At 32.8% G+C, this 23,448-nt stretch overlaps 2 protein-coding genes and 1 non-coding gene across 4 annotated transcripts; 1 reads left to right on the forward strand and 2 right to left on the reverse strand.

Annotated features, from left to right (window-relative positions):
* The first annotated feature begins 1,305 nt into the window (after positions 1 to 1,305).
* LOC131003563 (uncharacterized) lies at positions 1,306 to 1,740 on the forward strand. Its single transcript, XM_057930080.1, has one exon. It carries the CDS (start codon positions 1,306 to 1,308, stop codon positions 1,738 to 1,740), a length of 435 nt encoding a protein of 144 aa, XP_057786063.1.
* Positions 1,741 to 18,808: 17,068 nt separating this feature from the next.
* Positions 18,809 to 22,830, reverse strand: LOC131003529 (uncharacterized). Of its 2 annotated transcripts, XM_057930033.1 has the most exons (7): positions 22,449 to 22,830; positions 22,003 to 22,088; positions 21,438 to 21,584; positions 21,162 to 21,270; positions 19,888 to 20,011; positions 19,246 to 19,516; positions 18,809 to 19,159 (listed from the first exon to the last, which is right to left on the reverse strand). In XM_057930033.1, exons 1-7 carry the CDS (start codon positions 22,573 to 22,575, stop codon positions 19,052 to 19,054), a joined length of 972 nt encoding a protein of 323 aa, XP_057786016.1. In that variant the 5' UTR covers positions 22,576 to 22,830; the 3' UTR covers positions 18,809 to 19,051. The 2 variants fall into 2 exon arrangements, with proteins under 2 accessions (XP_057786016.1, XP_057786015.1); XM_057930032.1 differs by having other exon boundaries at positions 18,809 to 19,516; positions 22,449 to 22,828.
* A 36-nt stretch (positions 22,831 to 22,866) lies between these two features.
* On the reverse strand, positions 22,867 to 22,940 carry TRNAV-CAC (transfer RNA valine (anticodon CAC)). Its single transcript has one exon. It is a non-coding gene; the product is annotated as a tRNA-Val (tRNA).
* Positions 22,941 to 23,448: the final 508 nt, after the last annotated feature.

Raw genomic sequence — 23,448 nt, forward strand, 5'->3', positions numbered from 1 at the left:
ATTTAAAAAGTGGGTCTCAACATAATATAACATCATTTTATGTTTTTGATAAAATCACATATAAAAATGGAATGGTGGTGGTGGGGTGTTCGAATTTGGATGGAATTGAAACCACGTAAACATCTAAAATGAATGTTCCTGTCAATGAAGTGACATTTTCCCCACAATATAAAATCTCATGCAACATTTAGGTAAGCTGTAATAGTTTTGACGAAATCGAACCTAATCTTCTTTTCCACTTTCGAATTTATAATTTTCCTCCGTCAACAAAATCTATACCTACCCGAAAAATATGGCTACCAGTATTTTAATTACGTCATATAAAAAATATTTGAAAAACGGATATGTATGATTTTTCTTAGATCTCACTATAGTTATTTTCAATGCACAATAGATAATCACATTCGAAAAATTATATCCCTAGTTGTGTAAACAAACCAAGTCGCTTGCGAACTATTCGGAGCTCGGTTCGAAAAAAACTTGTTCAAGTTCGATTACAGAAGCTTGATAAATAAACAAACCAAGCTTGAGCTTAATAGTATTCGGCTCATTAGCTCGTGAACATGTTCGTCAAGTAATTCAGCTTGAAAAATATAAATTATTAGTAGATACAACTTATATTTATCCACTAAAATTAATAATAATTGTATTTTAAATATCTAATTAATTTTATTTGTCATAAGAAAATAATTAATATATTTATTATTGTAAATAAAATAATTTATTTTAAAAATAAAATAATCAATATTTTGAATATAAATATAAATTTTAGAAAGTTCGTATAGGCTCGATTAGGCTCGTGAGCCTCAAAGTATTCGGTAAGTAAAGTTCGGGATTCGATTCGATACTAAACAAACCAAACTTGAGCACACCACTATTCGGTTCGGCTCGGTTCGATTACACCCTATATCCCCTCCGTCCACCATCAACAATATCATTTCTAATGTTATTATTTTGGTTTGTTCACAATATCATTTTCACTTTTATTTATAATATAATATGATCAACAAACTCCACTCACAATAAACCACGTGTCGTCTACAAAATGAAAACGATATCATGAATGGATTGCAGTTGATGCAAAATACATAAGGAATTATTAAATTTAAACTTGAAATATTTGATCTGAGAAATACCTCTGATTCCACTTGAGAGCTTACAATAGATATGTTTTAGTGATTAAAAAGTCAGGAGTCTGACTTAATAGTGTACCCAAAAGTTTTCAATATAAATTGGCAGCGTGAGTGAAATATGAGTGTGTGACACATGGCATCCCTATCTCAAATCTGTGCTCATATCTACACCATGGCAATGCTCTTCTTCTCCATCCTCCTCCTCGAGCTCGCCATCCTCGTCCGCGGCGCCGCCCGGGCCACCGCCCGCCGCTCCCTCACCACCGATCAATTCCTCAAAATCATCGATCAAAAGGCTCCGGCACGGCGGTACGCGGCGGGGCTGGGGTTCGAAACCTCGGAGTGCAGTGTTTGCCTATCCCTATACGAGGATGGAGACGAGGTGAGGAAGCTCAAGTGCAATCACACATTCCACAAAGGCTGCGTTGACACGTGGCTGCAGCAGGACTCCGCCACGTGCCCCCTCTGCCGGCGGCCGGTGCTGCCGGTGGACGTGGTGCTGAAGCACCGCAACCACCGGCTGCAGGAGTACTACGACGGCGGCGATGAGGAGCTGATGATGATGCTCTACGCCTTACATGGTAATTTCTTGAGGAGGTTTTTTTGATTATTTTAATTTTAAAGATTGTAAATTTATTTTATTTTACTTTGGTAGGTGTACACTAGTTAGAATTTTGTCTCTTATTTTTGTTATCTAGCTATTTTATCAGGTTACGCGGCTTACGCCATATCTATGAGCAAACATTTAATTTAAGGTGATCTAATTAAATTAACTAGAATTAACTAAAATAATCTATAGAGATTTAGGACTGCTTACCTACCATATAAATATAATAAAGTCATTTGTTTTTATATTTTTGTAAATTATTACTACATTTTTTTTTAGGGGATTGTATATTATTACAACAATTAATGTTGTCAAAATCAGCTGTTTGAGTCGTCGTTGACACGGCAAAATAGTTTCTATTTGCTACTGATTATTTTTTTGCTTCTAATTAATTCCTCAAATTTGAATTTTGTTATGGTGTTTACCACATACAATTTATAACTACAAATTTGAATTTTTGTCCCAAAGAGACACCAAGCGGTTCGACCTTTTTGTGTGAACAGTGAGGTATCGGGTTCAAACTTCACTGCTCCCTCTCCCCAACTCCACCAAGTAAAAAAAAAAAAACTTCATCTTATAACCGCTCCCCCTTCCCCCAAGTAAAAAAAATGACTTTTGCTTATTAATTTGTCGACGTTTCTCCTCAAAAAAAAAAAAAAAATGGTTTGTCGACTTTTTTAGCAGGACGCGCACTAATTATGCATTACTTAGTAATCTTTGGATTCTTCGTCAATTTATTTATATGTGTAGGTCCTGACTGAGTTGGCAATGTTGACTTAAACAATTTTTAATCTTTTGTGATAACCCATTTGTAAGGTAAAGTTGGAAAAATATCGGCCTTAATGATGCTAACATATTTAGTTATTCATACAATATAGAAGAATGAAAACATGATGATAATTGGAATAATTAAAACAATAAATTAATATTAATATACTAATTTAATTAAAAAAATAAATAAAATGGATTATATATTAATTTAGTCTTTTTTAAAATAAATTATAGTAAAATATAATATACTATTATTATATAATAAGTACATAATATCCTATCAATAATTTTTTTTATGTAAAATAAATAGGAATATGTAATATAAAAATTAAAATACTAAAATTAAGATAAAAGTATTTAAAATAAGGTTTTCTAGTTTCAAGAAAAATATTATTACTTAAAAATATAAGTTATTTAACATGTTAAAAATTTAAAATACTATCATAATATTTTTATTTTAAATCTATTTTTTTATATATCATATTCAAATTAAAGGTATTTTTATTATCTTTCATTCTAGACGCCTATATTGCATATTTTATTTGAAACGTAACCAAATGAGAATGGAAGGAAATTGTGCTCTATCTATAAAATGAAGAAATTTAAAATTTAAAGATCAGTGGAGCTTGAGGAGTTAATAAATGGTTAGTTTGATTTGAGGTGGTCTCCTGTACATGTGGGTGTACCGTACACCTGGATATAAATGACACTAACACTAACACTATTTTATTTTACAAATGACACTATCATGTTATATAAATAATACTATCTCGAAATGACACTAACACTGTATTGAAATGACACTATCACTATATCGAAATGACACTAATGCTCCGAGTTTACCGTACACCCGGGTGTACAAGATATTTTGTTATTTGATTTTTATGTATTGATTTTCAATTTCACATAAACTGTGACATTAATTTCTCTTTAATTTATAAAATTGTCATTGAAATTGATTTAAAATAAATTTCAAATTAGAGATTTCTTTTGATATATTATACTCTCTCCGTCCATAATATATATCTTTGTCACTTTTATTTATAGCAGTAGAATCCACATACTTCACTAATAATAATAATAATAATGTGACTCAAACTCCCACTACAAGAAAACACGCGGTTAACGACCGAAATTAACGACCGAAATTTTCGGTCGTTAATTTTGCGGCCTTAACGACCGATTTACGACCGTTTAACGACCGATTTTATTTTTTATTTTTTTTTATTTTTTAACGACCGAAACTTCGGTCGCTAATTATTATTTTAATATTTTAATACTCCCTCCGTCCACGAATTAAAGCCCTACTTGCACTTAAATTTTTGTCCACCAATTAAAGCCCTATTGTGCTTTATGTACCTTTTTACTCTTCTTCTTTTCCTATATTTACTACCCTTTGCCACTAATGGACCCACCTTACAACAACTTTATCATTTTTATATTCTATATTTATTACAATTTATCACTAGTGGACCCACCACACAACACCTTTAACACTTTAGTCAACTACTTTATCACTTTAGTCAACTACCCTTATATTTCATCTACAACACCTTTTTTAGCTTTCTTAGTCTTCGTGCCCACCCTCAAACGGGGCTTTAATTCGTGGACGGAGGGAGTATTTAATTTTTCTTAACGACCGAATTTTCGGTCGTAAAATATATTTTTTTTTTATTTTAATTATTTTTTTAATTTTAACGACCGAAAATTCGGTCGTTAATATATTTTTTTTATTTTTTTTATTAAAAAATATTTTTTTTAAAAAAAATTATTTTTTTTTTGAAAAAAAAATTAATTTTTTAACTTATTCGGTCGTTAATATTATTTTTTAATTTTTTTGAATTTTTTTATTATTTTTTTAAAATTTTTAAAATAAAAAAAAAATATTTTTTTTTAATTATTTTTTTTAAAGACCGAATTTTTCGGTCGTTAAAATTATTTTTATTTATTTATTTTTTATTTATTTATTTATTTTTTATTTATTTTAATTTATTAATTTATTTATTTTATTTATTAACGACCGAATAATCGGTCGTTAATATTATTTTTAAAATTTTAAAAATTTTTAAATTTCATTTATATTTTTATTTATTTTTATTTTTTCATTATATATAAATATTTAATTATTTTTTAGTAATTTTCTATTTAATTATTATTTTCAAATTATAGAGATTATTTTTAATTATTTAATTATTATTTTTCGATTATTATTTAATTATTATTTTCTATAGAAATAATTAATTATTTAATTATTATTTTTCGATTATTATTTTATTTTTATTTTTCTATTTCTATTTAATTATTTTTATTAATTTTTTATTAATTTTCTATTTAATATTATTTTTAATTATTTTACAAATTTAATTATTTTACAAATTTAATTATTTTTATTAATTTTCTATTTAATTATTTTTTGATTATATATAAATATTTAATTATTTTTTATTATTTTCAAATTATTTTTATTTTTATTATTTAATTATTTAATTATTATTTTCAAATAATAATAAATTATTAGATTTATTATAATAAATTATTAGACTTATTAGATTTTCTAAATTATTAGATTCATAATAATAAAATTATTTTTCAAATATTAATTTTATTAATATTGATTATTTGATTTAATATTGATTTTGTTGTATTGATTATTATTTTTCATACTCATATTTTCTTTTCTTTATTTAATTACTATAATATTAATTTTTTACTATTTTAAATTCGATCGTATATTTATCGTAAATGTTTAATGATATTTTATATTATCTCGACATATTATAAGGTTATGAATGATTAATGATATTTTATATTGAATTAGAGTTTAAATGAATTAATAGGTACTATATATATCAATAATACGAGTGTTCTGTACTGGTGACTACTCGAAAAGAACTCCGAGGTTAAGCGTGCTTGACTTAGAGCACAAGTAAGATGGGTGACCTACTGGGAAGTTCGTCAAATGGTATGCAATTAAGGTCAAAATACATTAGAAATACACTAAAAATACTTGTGGGATACAAAGATATATATATAAAAAAAAATTATTTTTTTCGAAAAAAAAAATTATTTTTTTTATTAATTTTTAACGACCGAAAATTCGGTCGTTAAAAATAAAATTTCGGTCGTTAATTAAAAAAAATAAAAAAAAATAATTTTTTTTATTTTTATTTTTTATTTTTTTTTCTCTTTTTAACGACCGAAATTTCGGTCGTTAAAAATAAAAAATCGGTCGTTAAATTTAACGACCGAAAAAACGGTCGTTAAAACTCGGGCGACGATGCAAACAACGACCGAAAAAAACGGTCGTTAAATCGGTCGTTAATAATATTAACGACCGATTTTTGGGTTTTAACGACCGAAATTTCGGTCGTTAGAGCTGCATTTTCTTGTATAGTCCACTCACAATACTCACTATTATCTACTATTATTTTTTAAAATTCATATCGCCCATAAAATGATACTTACTATAGACAGAGGGAGTAGATATTTGGAGGGGGCATTGTTTTTTCTAGACGGAGTCTCCCTAATATAATAATTGGCCGTCACATGCTTCATCCTATGATTTATTCTATTGTATTTTCTTGTGATTTAATAATTGAAGCTCGTACCATTATAACTCCTAATATTTGACAAACGTTATGTCATTGTGGGCACATGATATATATCATTCGAGTTCGGTGAGTTATTCACTGAATACTTACACCAACGTTGGGTGAATGATTGATATGCCACAAATGAATTGTGAACATCAGTTATCAGCAGTGAAACTCGTGCCATCCCCTACTACTATTAAGAAGTTAGTTGGGGACGAAGAGAGAAATTAGTATTAGTAAGAAATTGTCATTTCAACAATTTTGTGAGGAAATGAAACAATCAAAGACAAGCTCCTGTAGCACCACAAAATAATCAGAGGAGACCTCTCTCCATCCCCTAATCCCTCAAAGAGTGGTTCAGCTAATAATGGGAGAAGATACAGAGGGACAATCGAACAGAGCTAGAGTCACGTCATGATTCTGGGGACCGACGTCATAATTTTAGGGACCGAAAAATGGACATAGCATATTTTTTATATAAACCTAATAGTTTGGAGTTTTTAAAAACATTTTCTTATAGTTTAGGACATTTTTAATAAATCAGGTATAATTTAGGGTAAAATATGATATTTACTCTTTTGAATTTGATTGTGTTGTATTTAGTGAAAAATAAAATTAAAAATTAAAAATTAAAAATATTATTTTTAAGTTAAGAAAGATAGAGTATTATTTTTAAATTGAAAAAGCTGTGAGTTTTAGCAAATACTCCCTCCGTCCTGCTATTCGTGGCACGTTGCTTTTCGGCACAGAGATTAAGGAGAAGCAAGTTAAGTGAATAAGGAGTGTGGTGTTTGTGATTAAGGGGTTATTAATTGTTTCTATTTTATTAAGATTTTATACTTGTTACAATTTTGATTTAATAATATGAATAGCTTGAGGTTCGCATTCAATGACTGAGCAAAAAGAATTTTGTTTATAAACTGATAAATTAGAGATTCGTAGAACAAAATTAAAAATATCGCAACAAAATAAGGTCACAGCCAAAAAATTCAAAACATTTGAAACAAGATTTGGCAACATTTTCGACTTTTCTTTCTTCTTCAACAAGATCACAGCAACATAAGTAGAAAAATTCAAATGACTCAAAACTAAAAATTTCAACAATTTCCATAACCAAAAATCAACAAATTCCAGAATCAACAAATTCCAAAACTAAAAATCTAAATTCAAGAACCATATTCACTAGCTGCTATTCATCCGACAGGATGAGAGAGTGAGAGAGAGAAAGAGAGAGAGGCAGGGGCGCGACTATCGTCACCTGGAATCGAGTGGAAAAATTGGAGATCTAGGGCTCGGTTCTTTTACAGAGAGGGGTGTGAAGTCTGTGAAGTCGCTGGAGTCTGTGGAGCCGCCTAGGAGGCAGTGAAGTCGGTGTGGGCAGCGCACTCCGCCGTCGCCGCTGGTACGAACATGGGCGGATTTACTAATCTTTTTTTCTATATATATGTATTTAGCTTAATATGTACATAGTTCAATTCATAGCCCAATCTAGCCTAAAAAAAGATAATTTTTTTAACATATTAATAAAAATTAATTTATTTTATTAAAACTAGAATAATTTTTAGAAAATGTATAGATGTAGTTCTTTATGTGCTTCAAATGTACCTATTATTGAATCAATAAAAAAAGTACAATTATATATTATATTAAGTGATTGATTTCTAATTCTAATTAAGTCCATTAAAATTCTACTTAGACACAAAAAAAATTGTACAGACTGTCCAAAAAAATTTGGCTCGGGGGGCAGTACAATACCTTCAAGAAGTTCAGCCCCCCACCAACAAATTCTAGATCCGCCCCTGGCTACGAGCCCTAGGAGGTGGTGAAGTCGGTGTGGGCAGCGCACTCCGCCGTCGCCGCTGCTACGAGTCCTAAGAGATGGTGAGTCGGCACGGGCAGCGCACTCTGTCGTCGCGCACTCCGACGGCACTTTGTGTTAAGGAGGACGTGAAGGGTGGGAGAGTGGTGGAGGCGACGATGTGCCGGCGAAGAGAGGGAGAGATAGTGAGCGGAATTGAAGGATGAAAAAAGAGAATGATTTTAGGGCTCCCTCAAATCCGTAATTAGCACAATTAGGGATGGATTAATTAAGCTTAAGCTATCCCTTATTATTTCCCAAAATAGAAACGAGTCATTTATGTTGGGACAACCCAAAATGGAATATGTGCCATGAATAGCGAAACGGAGGGAGTAATTTATTAATATACATCTAATAATTTTACTAATATTATTGAAATAATGTTTATCCGTGTTTGATCACTAAATTCTTAGCAACAAAAACTGCAACTAACACAGTGTAATTGTAGCAAATAAACAGTAATCGAGTATCGTATCCACAGGGAGTGATAAATGAAATCACTCTAAGTAATCCTAATAAAACTCTCCTAATAAAACTCCAGCAATATTCAGGCAAACAATTAAAACTAAAATCAATAATGCAAAACAGAGCAAATAAAAATCAATTAAGAAAATCGGGTATTAAGGTACCCGAATATTCTATTAAGCCAAATCGGGTAATTCGGGTACCCTAATACCCGATTTACCCGAATTTACAGTTTGACTTTGAAAATTGCCATTTTGACCGGGTAATTTAGGGTACTTGGGTACCCGAGTCGGGTATTAGGGTACTCAATTAAGAATTCGGGTTCAGAATCGGGTATCTCTTCTCGGCCTTATTCGGGGTCGGGTACCCAATTTTTTCGGGTAAGGTACCCGATTCCCAGCCTTATGACCAATTTTAGTCCAACCTTGATGAAAGATCACAACACTATTCATAAGTTTCTCTAACGAACACCTATGAACGTAGATTAATAAATCCCTTAGCGCATTCAAGACTCAAATGAATAAATTAACTCCCAACAACACACAAAGAATAGCTTCCTATAGCTTCACCTATCGCATTCAAGACTCAAGACTAACACTATATCATGCATTCCTGAATCGGCTGAACAATTATCACATTCAAGACTCAAACTGAACAGCTAGACGTGTAAACTATTGGCCAGATAATTCACAATAAATCAAACACCAGGAATCATGAATCACAAGCTGGAGGGCAAATTGATATCAATAAATCAAGCACACATAATTAATCAACTATGTACAAAGCTTGGCTCAGATAAAAGAACTAGCCAGACATCAGAAAATAAATCAAAAGCATAATAAATAAGAAAGCAATAATAAAAACTGAATTAAATCCGGAAGAATGTTGAATGACAGCTTGAACCTTGCAGGAAAATAATATATGAAAACAATAAAATTCTAAGTCTAAAACTGAAAAGATGAAGAAAAGAGGTGAAGAGATGTGTCTAATAGGTCAAATAAAGGACCTATATATAGGCACAGGGGAAAAATACAGTCCAAAGCTCGAAAAATACTGAAAAGCGCATAAAAATAAAGTTTCTCAGACGTGCGGCAACCTCCCCTGCGATCACCGCGGTCTAGGCCAAAAAAGGGCACTTTCTGATCACGGTCGCCAGCTGGGTCGCCGCCCACTGTGCAGAAATCCTTCTTCACCCGGTGCTCACTGCCGGGTCGCCACTATTACGCTGTTGCACGCGACTTTCTTGTTTCAGTCATATTGCCGTCGTCCGAACTCCTATTTGCAATCCGTTTGCGCTCACGAACTCGTATCGAGACGAACTATAACGTCTATTTCAGATCGTTTTTCCAAATTCGAACTCAATATTCCTATAAATTTCTTCAAAGTACGAGCAAGTATCACGCTTCACAAGATAAAATAATATAAGCACAAAACAATAATCCAACACTCAATTTCTTATAAAATTGACATCATATGAACACTAAAAACAATGGAAACATGAGTGTTATCAGTGTTGAGCACCAAACTAGTAATATTGCGTTTCAAAACTCTACATTCTAAAAAGTACTCCTTCTATCTGTCATCAATATGCAGATTCTTTCGAATTTTAATAAAAAGTTGCTTAGTATATCGGTAGTAGAAAAATATATGGTCCCAAATTAAATGTATTGTTAAGTAAATTGTAAGTAAATAAATAAATTATGAAAATTATGTGTGAAATAATGTCAAAAAATAAGGCGTGCAAAAATTTAAAAACGTATAATATATATATATACATATATATAGGGAAGGGCTAAAATAAGAGCATTTCTTAAGATATAAAATAAGAATCATTTTCAGCCCTTAGATCATCAAGATCTACGGTTGATTCGTAATCCTGTTGGATGGATTTATGGTCCTGAGTTCAAATCCGAAAGGCAGCAAAAATTTATTTTCCACAATTCATACCTTTATACAACGAATTCATACGTGTTCTACATAAAATTCATATATTAAAAATTGCTCTTATTTCTTATTTTAAGATGTGCTCTCACGGTAGCCCACCCTCATATATATATATATATATATATATATATATATATATATAGCCCTCCATCCGCCAAGATTATGTAAAATTGCTTGGGCACAAGATTTAATTAAATTGGTGATGATTTTGATGTAGTGAAGAAAGAGTCCCACCACCTTATGAGATGTGTGGTTGAGATTGAATTTGGGGTGAATTTTTTTTTTTTTTTTGTAAATAAAGACTGTTAGTAAGGATAAAATATTAAAGATGATGGTAAGACCATTGTCTTAAAATGAAAGTGACATAATCTTGGCAGACGCCCGATATAGTAATTTTTACATAATCTTGGCGGACGGAGGGAGTAGTGTTTTACTCCATCTCGTTGGCTTATCGTACTATTGGATAGCATGATCGGGCATGACATCTAATTTTGTTAATTTTTGTAAGGGTGATTCTATTCATAGCCTCCGTTTTACTCTGTATAGCCCTCTATCTAAAATAATACTTCCTCTGTCTACGAAATTTATGTCACAATTTCTTTTTTCGTCCGTCCATAAAAAATATGTAAAAAATTTATGTCACAATTTTTTTTTTCGTCCGTGTTTTGCCTCCTAGGCCTTGAATTAGTGGACGGAGGAAGTAATATTTTCATAATTATTTGTTATTATTATTTTAAACGGGGTCTATGATTAAATTACCCTCTTTGTAAATGAATTATTTGGGCTGCTGGGTTGACCCATATCCTTTATCATGCTGGGCTCATTAATCTTTATTTTCGTAATTGTATTTCACCTCAATTTGTGTGTTATTACAAATTACGAAGCTAAATCTAACTATTATTATTATTATTATTATTGAGAACAAAATCTAACTTATTATTATTCACGTAAAATATATACCTTTCAATCTCGTTGCCTTATTGTCATGCTACTATTTATCAAACGAAAGCTTTTTACAATTAGTATTATTGCACTACAATTACATCCTTAAATTTTTTCTTCTTCTTCTTCGCCGACATCCTTACATCACTAATATCTTATAATCTCGTCATACTTTTCAATTTCAACCGTCTCGTTTAAAATATATTACATTCCATTTTAAGACATTAACACATAACAAACCCTTTTAAATTTTTAATATATCTGATAATTATAGTATGATATACCACAAAAATTACTCTTTACATTTTCTCTACTTAATCTGAGAAAAATATTTTTTAAAAAGAAACTACTTTTTTTTTTCAATTTTATTATAAATAACTCAATTTATATTTAAAATATCTACATATTAATACCGGTATCCAAAATAAATGAGATATTTTAAATTGAACAGGGAAGTGCATTATAATTTTTTAAATAAAACCTAGCTCCCAATAACTTGACACAAAAGACAAGGGATATAAATTGCTTACCATTCTCTAAAAGCACTCTAGGTAAAGGATTAGATTCTCAAGATAAATAAATAAATAAGAGTAGTACTAATTAGTTATAACGTTATCACTATTTCTCTATTAATTTCCCTCTTCTACTATTCAATCTTGCAATTTTTTCCTGTAATTTAATCACCAGTAAATTAGAACTTTTTGCACCAAAACAAACGTAATGAAACACAAATCAAAACATACAAAAGCCCATGGCAAATCTGGTTTCAAAATGAAATAATCATTTAATTTACATAAAAAAGCGTATATAAATATACATACAAGAATGGAAAATTAGATGACTAAGCAGAAAAGAAGCCATTGGTAGCAGCAACAGTGATCTGTGATCTGGCCTCGAAATTCCTCACCATTTTGTCATCCTTTACTAACAGCATCATCTCTTTCATCCAAGAAGCAGATGACCCTTTGAATCTCTGCCCCAAAACTCCCACACACGAAAACATATCAATCTCCCCACCATTCATCTTTCTTGAATTCTTCACCCTCCTCTCATACTCCTCTGCAACCAAGATTGCAATATCTGCCATTTTCAACAATCCCTCTCTCTCTCTCTACAATAATTTCTTGCACTTGTTTGAGCTTTGCCACTGTTAGTAATGATGGATAATGGTGGGGTTTTTTGTGTGTATTTAAAGGGGTGGGAGCAATATTGGATAAGGTTGCCAGGTGATGACTGATCCTAGCTACAATGTTTTAGCATTATTTTATGCAAGGATTTAGGTAATTCAGGATCATCTTTCTTTTCCCTTTTTAAGTTTTTAAAGTTTATATATTTATTTATTTATTGCAGTTTACTGTGAGCCGATTTCTGTGGTCAAAGGGCATGAATAGAATACTGCTTTGCCGACCAAAATGGCAGTTTTCTTGAGATTAAACTAATACTAAATTAGTTAAAATGCTTTACTTTTTGGAAAATTAGTGGAATCTAATTTGTTAGATGTGAAGATCATTAAGTAAATTGTTTATTGAATATACATCTAAATAAATGTATATGGATTATATAAACGGCTGATATTGCAATATGGAGTATGATACTGAAAGATGCGAGTTTTGGGACTTCTAAACAAGCAATTAGTTGCATTTCCTTTTCATACAGGCTTGCATTTCCCTCCATTTCTATAGTTTAAAGTCATTTTTAATGAGATACGAGATCTTTTTTTCTGTATTTCTTATAAATGACCATTTTCCCTCGGTAAAAAAAATAAACGATATCAGTTGGTTACATACACAATAAATTAAATAAATAATTCATGTAAAGATGCTTTAGGTGCTAGAATATTGAAGGACAGCATTTATAATGTCTAAACCGGTTATTAGGCTTAGAATTTTGCATGAATATTTTGATAATTTTTACTACTTGCTTTGGTGGGATTCGTGGGAACTCGTTGAAATTTGAAATTCATCGTGTTTGTTTTTGTTGGAAAGAGATTCTAACTTGAATATATTATACACACATGCTAATTAATTGATTATATTTTTTTAGGGTTAATTGTGTATAATATCACGAGCTTTGCCCGAAATCCATTTTCCCCATGATCTTTAAAAATTCTATTTTTTATCAAATACTTTGATATTTGTTCAATTTTCCCACAATTTTTTTTCCAATTACCAGAAAAATGAAATAGCAGTGACGTGAATTTAATTTTACACGTAATACTGACGTGGAATATATATTGTTAGAAATAACACTGACGTGAAATTTTATATAAAGTGGCTCATGCCACTATCTCCAATCCAATGTGGGACACTTCAATATATATGAATTTTAAATTACACATAATATTAAATCATACTCCCTCCGTCTCACAAAAACATGAACAAAGAGAAATGCACGGGTTTTAAGAAATGTTAGTTAAGAGTTAAAGTAAGTGGAAAATGGGTCCCACTTTAAAAGGTGTTGTGAGAGTAATGAATTAATTAAGGAAAGTAGTGGTGGGCCATGATGTACTAAAATGGAAAGGTTCATGTTTTTGTGAGACATCCAAAAATGGAAAAACGTTCATGTTTTTGTGAGACAGAGGGAGTAATAAAAAGCCCTAATTTCTTTTAATTTCTCATTTTTATCGGGCAAAAGGAAATCAAAGACTTCTTTTGCTGCTAGAAAGAAACGATTGCTCTCCTTTCCACCACCTCTGTTGAAGGGTTCCTCTCCAGACCAGTGCGAAAATCGTGGCACCGATTGCTCGCTGATTGTTGTCGCCGATTGCTTCGTGTTTCCAGTCTTTCAAACCAGTGCACCGATTGTTGGCGCCGGTGCTTCGCCCATTGGCGGCACTGATTGCTGAAACGAGAGTTTTAATGTTTAAATTGAAACACGTCGTTTAATTTATCGAAATGACGTGTGTCGGCGAGCCACATCAGCGCCACGTTGATTCCGATTTGAGGATAAAAAAATCGTGGGAAAATTGGACAAATGTTTAAGTACTTGATAAAAAATGAAAATTTTAAAGATAGTGGGGAAAATGAATTTCGGACAAAGTTTGTAATATTATATGCAATTAACCCTATTTTTTACATTATGTATTACTCCTTCCGTCCCACGAATCTTGAGTCACTTTCCTTTTTCGGCCGTCCCACGAATCTTGAGTCATTTTCTTTTTTGGCAAAAAAATCCCTTTTATTCACCTTTTTACTTTTTCACCTACCACACTTAACACACTAAATACTACTCCCTCCGTCCTTGAAATAATTTCATCTTTTTTTCTTTTTGGGACGTCCCCCCAAATAACTTCATCTTTATTTCTTTCTAAGAGCATCCGCAATGGGGTTCCTTGATAGCCTACTTGATAGTGGTTGTGTTATTGAGTAGGTAGTGCTGCATTGGGGTTACTTGATAGCCTGCTTGATTTTTTTAGTTTTTAAAGAGGAGAGAGAAATTTTTAAAGAGGAGAAGAGAATTAAAAAAAAAAAAATTACTCGTGCATACTCGATAACTCGAGTAGCACTCGAGTAACACTCACTTGCAACGCCTACTCGAGTGCAATACTCGAGTTCGAGTAAGGCATCGAGTAATGCGTTACTCATGCTCTAATAATTTGGACAACTATCCCACCATTAATAATATTTATTTATTCTTACTTTTCACTTTTCACCACTCTCAATATTAATTATAAAACTTTTTCACAACTTCAAATAATAATTATAACACTTTTTCTCCACTATCAATACATTTTATAATTTTTTATTAAAACCCGTGCCGTCCTTAAAGAGAAAACTATTTCAAAGACGGAATGAGTATTTTCTTAATTCTCGTGTCGAAAAAAATTGACTCAAAGATTCGTGGGACGACAAGAGTAATATCTTTAGAGAAAGTTTTCTATAAATATGGCACAGGCACACTATAAGAGGGTTTATTTAATTATTTTTCTTTTTGAGGAAACAAGAAAATTTAGTTTCAATATGAATTGTTTGATTTAACAATCTTTTTGCAATATAATAATTATATAAATAAGTTAATGACAAAAAAGAAGAATCAAGTCAAGAAAAAGAAAGAAATTAAAGAAAAACGTGTAATTTGGTAGGGGCCAGGAGTGAATGGCATAATAAACCACATAGAAATATGTGACGGGGGCGGTGGCGACGGACCACGGGCGTCGAAAGGGTACAACTACTTATAGCGGCTCCGCCTTTTAATTTGCTGCTGCTTGTACTCTGATTTCTTGGTTGGCTGGCTCCCACAGATTGCTTTTCGGCCTATTTTTGTGATTTCCAAATATTTAAGGGTAAAAAGTTTTGAAAAGAAGTACCTATTTGGGATATAATTCATATGAAGTAAGTATTTCAAGACTTTTGTGATAGGGATATACTACTTCGTTCGTCTCATTACAAATATTTTATTATTTTTGGATACAAAAATTAAAAAATGTGTAGTTAATAAATAAAATAAGTTGGTAAAAATTGTTTAAATATTAGTATAAAGAGAATATGCTGCCAAAAAAAGAATCAGACATTTATAATGGGACATCTCATTATAAAAAGTTGAACATTTGTAATGAAACGAAAGGAGTATTAATACTACTTTTCTTTGAGGTTATGACGTACACTATTGGACTTCACTCTCCGTTACATTTTCTAATAAAACATTTTGAGGGTGTTAGATTATGCTTATTTTAAAGAGTTTATAAATTTTAATAGTTTATTAAATGTTTTAAAAATTTATAAAATATAATTTTTAAATAGTTTATAATTAATCAAAATATTTAAATAATTGAGCTTATAAATTCAAAAAAAAAAGTGAAAGACAAAATTGAACAGTGATGAGCTTGAAAAAGTATATGATGAAAATAACAAATTTCAATTGAATAATATTTTTAAAATGATTGTTATACATAAAATTATGAAAAAGATAAGTTAGAGATAAATGAATTTATTTTTTGAAGAATTTATAATTTTAGAAACTTATTTTAGAGGTTCTATATTTTTAAAGATCTTATAAGTTATTTAAAATAATTTATAAGATCACACATTTGAATATGAGTGGATTTTGAAAATAGCCACTTTGAAATAGTAAACTTAAAAATTGTCCACTAAAATAAAAACATAAAAAAATGGCCACTGTTACCAAAATACCCTTCCACATTAAAAATTAAAAAAATGGCCACTTTACATCACCCCTTTAAAAAATCCCGCAATTCACAACCAGTGTGAATTCACAACCAAAATTTTTTGGCTGTGAATTCACATTGGTTGTGAATTGAGAATTCACAACCTGTCGAATTCACAACCAGAATTTTTTGTTTGTGAATTCACAACTAGTCGAATTCACAGCCAAAATTTAACTCACAACCAGTCGAATTCACAACCAAAATTTAATTCACAACTAGAATTTTTTGGTTGTGAATTCACAACCAAACGAATTCACAACCAAAATTTAATTCACAACCAGATTTATGTTGGTTGTGAATTCACAATCAGTCGAATTCACAACCTGAATTTAATTCACAACTAGAATTTATTTTGGTTGTGAATTTGAGTTTTTAAAATTTGAATTCACAATTAAAACTGTAATTTATTTTGATTGTGAATTTATAGATTTGGTTGTAAATTCAAGAAAATTAAGTTGTGAATTCATCGAGATAGTTGTGAATTCAAGAACATTAAGTTGTGAATTCATCGACCTGGTTGTGAATTCTTAAATCTAGTTGTGAATTCATAAATATGATCGTGAATTCAAGAACATTAAATTGTGAATTCATAAATTTGGTTGTGAATTTAAGAACATTAAAAAAATTGTTGTACAACACCAAAATACAACAACTCAATCCACCATCAAAATACATCAATTCCTCTAAATCAACAATCAAAATACAACAATATATTATCCGAATCAATTCAATCTACAATCAAAATACAACAATTCCTTCGAATTAACAATCTCAACATTCAATCTCCGAATCAACAATCTGACCCCCACAAAAAAACATGCCTCCAATTGAATTGAAGCTACATGAATAATCCTCAAAATTACAACACAGGGCTTCAAAAACTTGAAAAAAATGTTAAGGATTAAAAAAATCAAGTAGTCGACATGGAGAGCAGAGGATAGAACTTGAAAAAAATGTTAAGGATGAAAGAGTTTACACAGAAACTGCAATCAATTCACCAAATCAGAGCGGTACAGTACACAAGAATCCGATGAATGGTATCAACATCAAACAAAGAATCCCCTGTTTGAAGAAGAAGAAGCCAAAGGAGCGCCGCCCCTACCTGACGTCGGAGATGGCGGAGGCGACGAGGCCGGGGCAGAGACGACGAGGCCTGGGCGGTGGCGCTTCGCGGCGGGGAGTGAAGCAGAAGATGGCAGAGGCAACGAGGCCGGGGGCGGCGGCGCTTCGCGGCAGGGCGTGAAGAGAGAGACCAAGGCGGAGGAGCTAGATCTAGCTTCGCCAGCGGTGGTGCTGCGGCCACCACGCCGAGATCTGCAATAAGGAGGCCGAGATCTGGTCGCCGGAGTCTAGGCGGTGGAGTCGCCAGACCACGGAGAAAGGGAGAATAGGCGGTGGTTCGCTGTGCGGCGCTGCTGCTGTGCGTTGTTGTGGTGGTGGTTCGCTGTGCGTCGCGGTGGTGGTGGTTGTGCGGCGCTGCGATGCGATTGTCGGTGGCGGCGGCGCGGTGGATGGGCGGCGGCGAGTGGGAGAGGGTGTGCCGGAGAGGGAGGGAGAGAGAAAGAGGATCGAAGGTGTTGTTGAAGTGACCGACTATTTTTTAAAATTTTAAAGTAAGGGGTAATTTTGTACTTTTACACAAAAATTGGCCATATTTTAATATTTTTATTTCATAGGCTAGATTTTAATTTTACAATATGAAATAGGCTAGATTTATATATTGACACTTTGAATATTCTCAAGTCTCAACAAAATAATACTCTTATTTTTAAATAGATAAATGAAAAATGTTTATAAAATATCTGAATCCAATATTTTGTTGAAAACAATAGCAAGACAAGAGTGGTTTTCCTCCGATCAGTACACATGTGAGCAATAGGTAAACACAATTAGATTTGAATCGCGGTAATCACGACTTTTTAAGTCTCAATCAAGGTTTATTTCTTTATTCTTAGTGTTGTTTTGTGGATTAAAGCCACAATCATAGCAAGGACATAATACAAATAAAGAAACGCATATTAGGTATGTTTGGCAGATAACTATTAACTCCACCACCAAATTCATTGAATATCTATACTCCTTTTCTCCGCAATGACAGTACAGTATAATATTTCCATTTTAGTTATTAATTCCTCATAAAATATAATTCGAAATTATAATGTAAAACGGTGGAATAGTTTTTGTCTATTGGTTGCACATGGGACTAAAATCATATGTCACATTCAATGAATCTTACTTTATATTTCGCACATGCGAAGCGTTTAGTGCAGTGAGTCGATGGAGTATGTTGAAGATGAGGAGCATTTGCGGTTTAGGTTTAACTCAAGCATATGATGAAACAAGTAATTCATGTCATCCAATTCTTTGGTGTAAGAAAAATGGAAAATATATGAGTTAATACAATTAGTTTCTTCTCATCCCAGAATATGAACACAGATCGAAGCAACATCAACAGCTTCATTCTTTGTAATAAGAAAGTGTAAGACTTACACCGATGCCGAAAATATCCCCAAAGTCAGCGCAGCCACGCCCCGTCTCTATGTACGCTACATGTTATTTAAATCATAAGGGTGTTTATAGAAGCCCGAGCGCCTTCAGCTGATGGACGTGCTCCGAGGGGAGAGACGGGGGCGACCAATCTCCACCGGTCATCTCATCGTCAACATCCTCAACCACGTATTCCTAATGGAAGCAATGTAAGCGCGTTCACAACACAAAAACTTGGAGATGTAGGAAACAACGAGGGAGGCTCGATGAACAAGACTCACCTTCGTTAGCATTCGTTTGGCGAGTATGTGGTAGTGCCGCTGCCAAATCCTTTGCCCAACCATTGTGGCGACAAGAATAGTGTAGAATATGCCGATGATGGTAAATAAACCTAACACTATTATAGCCACTACTAACAGTAATGGCAATCCGGCTTCGCCAGCCCCTCCCAGCCAACCGCATTCAGTAGCCGCTCCAGCGCAGCTCTCGAAGCATGTGGTACAATCAGTCCACATGCAAAGAGTACCAGGCAAATGGCAGTCAGCACACACACTGCAAGAATAGATGAAGAACGACGATTAATAAGAAAATTATTATTTAACGAAGATTCGTGGAGTGGATATCAAGAGTACAACAGAGAATTAGATAATCCCAAGAAAGTAACAAAGAAAAAATAGCAGTAATTTGAGATCAGAATTTTTACTCCTCTAAAACCAAAGATTGGAATTTAATAAAACTTTCAAATTGGAGTCCCTTCATAATTAATCTCCATTATTTGTAGTAATAAACAGAGTGGACTCAGCGAGAGGGTGTAGCCAGAAATATTACTACTAATACAGCATAAAAAGAAAATGAGGAAAGATGAGTTATTTTTTGTTTACATGTGTTCAAGGAAAAAATCTGACACAAAATTGATAACGTACCCAGGATGGCAACAAGAAACACACAATTCCCTACAAGGCTGAGCAAGATCATTGCGCACTCTTCTGTCGTAACAAGTTATAAAGCAACCAGATAAGCCCAGTAAAGCGAAAAACAATAATGCCCCTGTGAAAAATAAAATGGGATTTCTTCGACATATTAGAATCAACTAATAAATCACAGTAAAAGGATAGACATACTCCAAATAAGTGTGTGCTAATACATGCAGCCATTGTCTACTGTCCCAATTAGTCAACAATAAAACATGCATTCATTGGACCAATTTTGCCTATTGTATGAAACAATTACAAGCAAAAAGTCGGTCCGCATCAAGGATTCAGGATTATCCATTCTCCATACCTTATATATTTACCTTCTTTGGACCGTTGCCTCCATCCATGAGAATAAATTATTTGATTTTTTACCATTTCATTTTTCAGACTAAAAATTTATATTTTTCCATCAAACCATAGGTTTTACATTGACAGAGATGAAAGATTTCTTTCTAGTATAGCTCTACTCCAAATAATGTTAATGTGATCAACTGGCTCAAAAGCTGACAACTAGTAGCATTGAATGATAATTTAAATTGTCAGTTCTTCAATGACATAACAAGCAACACTCAATAGACAGTTAAGATAGACCATTCATGCAAAACTGATAAGTACTAATGAATTTGTTCCCATAAGACTGACTTTTGATTGAATTTAGAAAGACAAATAAAGAACTCAGATTATTATGCAGAGGTTCTTATTCATTAATACAACTTCTCAACTACTCCTATACTAACTAAAAGTATTATAGGATAAATGTTATCAGAAACGTAATTGAAAATTTTAAGACGGAGTAGATAAAAATATACTACTATAAGTAAATATGAAGAGCCCTAAGTTGCAGAAACTTGACAGTTTTTCTAGCTGTATGTATCTACAAATGCACAAAGCTAGAATACCAGCACATGACTTTATTAAAGAAAACAAAAGGGCATAAGATTTGCTGCATTGCTTGGATTCAAGACGCTTCCTTCAATTCACACCTTCCCTACGTAACTAATCTTGTCTTACAATAAACATTAAAGTGCCTATATTTCAAACATCGGCCATATATAGTTCATCAAAGCATATGGTATCTTTAACCAGAATTTAATCTCAAGATCTTTTGTGGGACACAATTTGTGATATTCATGCCACCAAAAATGTCCAACCATAAAAACTTCAACAAATTAGATACAATAGTCGATTCTTTCAAGATTCATTGTTGACAAGAAATATTTTACCACATATGTAGTAGAAACTAAGTTCACTGTCGAAGCCCCAGATGTGACGAAGCCAAAATTTCTGATAACGATCTATAAGATACATCGAATATGCCAACAGAGCAATAACCTGTAGCAAGGAGCATGATTGTCATAATTGGGCATCTGAAGTCTTAAACATGCCCACCCTCACACACTCACTCCAAAAAGCAGGTATCGTAGTGCAAAAGAAAATTAAGAGATTAGAAAAAATAAACAGAAAACTCAAATAAAACCAAATCGTAGTCAAAGACCTACCAATTGCACGGAGAAAAAGATAAACAAAATATCTCTAGTGACAAAAAATCGAAACTTCATTGTCCGCCATTTTCTGTCAGCAACACCATGTACCCTTATATAATACGGAGCCTTGCAAGTCGTGCAATGAGCAAAGGCAAACCCTTCCTGCAGGACGAAGGAAATGGATTAACATTTAACACCCTCCTACTAAAATACAAACTTCGAGGATCACACTACACAATTTGGTCAGGAAACAACCTCAGGAACTAAGAACTAGAAGAACAAATATACCTTCACTAAGAAAAATTATAAACCAGCAGATAAAAATTGTGAGGCCCTAATGTGCTAAAATTAAGAGCCTCAATATCATGGAATTTCATCTTCAAAAAGAGCAATTACTTATTAGTAGAAACATTTCCGCCCAAAGAAAAGGAAAAGAAAAGCTGCATTGAAGGAAGAACAAAACCAAAATTTGCAGAAGCATCAACAGCAAATGTCAAGCAAATCACATTCACAAGAAACTCCAATCATAAGGAAACATATAAAGACAATTTATTTGTTGAAACTTAGAGAATAGATTTACCTTTACGGCACGCCAATGATCCAGGCATTCCCTGTGAACGTACTTTGATGTGCCTTTGCACTTGCAAGGAGCAATAAAATCCCTACCTGATTACAACCAGAGTTGAGAATCTCAAACCATTTTATTTGGCATAATTCAACTACAAAAGCTATACATAATGCTGCTCAACATTTCTAGCTCCATTACCGAGCACAGAACTGATCAATATACATAACTCTTTTGGATAACCTCACAGCTGGAATGCTATCAAATTTGCAGCAAATTACACGCTACTTAATAAAATAAAATAAATGCAGAGCCCCTCGTTCCCCCCCCCCCCCCCCCCCCCCAAAAAAAAAAAAAAGCAAACCACGACGACGTACACGAACGATTCGGAGCAAGATTACTTTTTTCCACTGAAAAGGCAACCAGCAGCGAGAAATTGAGTAAAACAGTAGGGATTTTACCGTCAGTTTCAAGGCAAATCCGGCACTGAATTTGCTCATCAGGGCCGGCCTCAAGGTCAATCTCAGAGGGGGCGGCGATTGGAGCCGGCGCCATCAGCGGTAAGGAATCAGATTGCTCCACACCCATCTTAACACAATTCCCGACACTAGAATTAACCAATTCGAATGAAACTTCACAAGGAGGTACCAAAAAGACCCCCTTTGGAAATTCGCATACGATTGCACGGTTATTGGATTCCTCAACACAAAAATGTTAGAGCATAAACTGAAGATTGAAGAAAATGAAAAGGGGTTTCGGAATTCAATCGCGTTGAAAAGTGAAGTGAGGTGTAGTATAAGATGAATCGAATAATTCAAAGCAATATTTACTAGTGATGAGACTAAAATCGTTATTCAAAAATTTTAAAAATTAATAAAATGTCTGAGCCCGGGTTCGAACCGGGGACCTCTAGTGTGTGAGACTAGCGTGATAACCGACTACACCACCCAGACGAGTTGAGTATATTGTTACATGATTAGAAATAATACTATTAGTTTGAACGTAGACAACTTCTTTTGTTGAGGCGAATGTAGACAACTTCATTTAAATCGATATATTATACTCCATCTGTCCGCGACCGTTTTCATATTTGCCATTTCGATCCGTTCGCGATATCGTTTTTACTTCTATTTATAAATGTAGGGTTCACAAACTTCCACTCCCAATAATAATGGAATCCAAACTTCACTTATTACAATATTTACTAATATCTACTATTATCTACTATTTTTCTTTAAAATTCGCATCGTCCACAATGTGGAAACGGTATCGGACAAAGAGTATTTATGAGTAATAGTTGCAATTACTCATCGTAGCTTACAAAGTCGCCCAAGTAATTAGGGGTCTGATAAGTATCACTGATTTACCCAACTAATTAATCAAAATGGACTGTACGGCCCAACTTAACACTAACAAATCCAACACTTGTAATTGGACCAAGTAATGCCCAATCCGGATCTA

This window comes from Salvia miltiorrhiza, unplaced genomic scaffold, assembly GCF_028751815.1.
Source record: "Salvia miltiorrhiza cultivar Shanhuang (shh) unplaced genomic scaffold, IMPLAD_Smil_shh original_scaffold_220:::fragment_1, whole genome shotgun sequence".
Taxonomy (NCBI): Eukaryota; Viridiplantae; Streptophyta; class Magnoliopsida; order Lamiales; family Lamiaceae; genus Salvia; species Salvia miltiorrhiza.

Coding starts and splice junctions, on each gene's coding strand:
- LOC131003529 (XM_057930032.1), bottom strand. CDS start 22,575: ATGGGTGTGGAGCAATCTGATTCCTTACCGCTGATGGCGCCGGCTCCA. Junction 21,585..22,002: donor ATCATTGGCGTGCCGTAAAG/GTAAATCTATTC, acceptor TTCGTCCTGCAG/GAAGGGTTTGCCTTTGCTCA. Junction 21,271..21,437: donor TCTTTTTCTCCGTGCAATTG/GTAGGTCTTTGA, acceptor TCCTTGCTACAG/GTTATTGCTCTGTTGGCATA.
- LOC131003563 (XM_057930080.1), top strand. CDS start 1,306: ATGGCAATGCTCTTCTTCTCCATCCTCCTCCTCGAGCTCGCCATCCTC.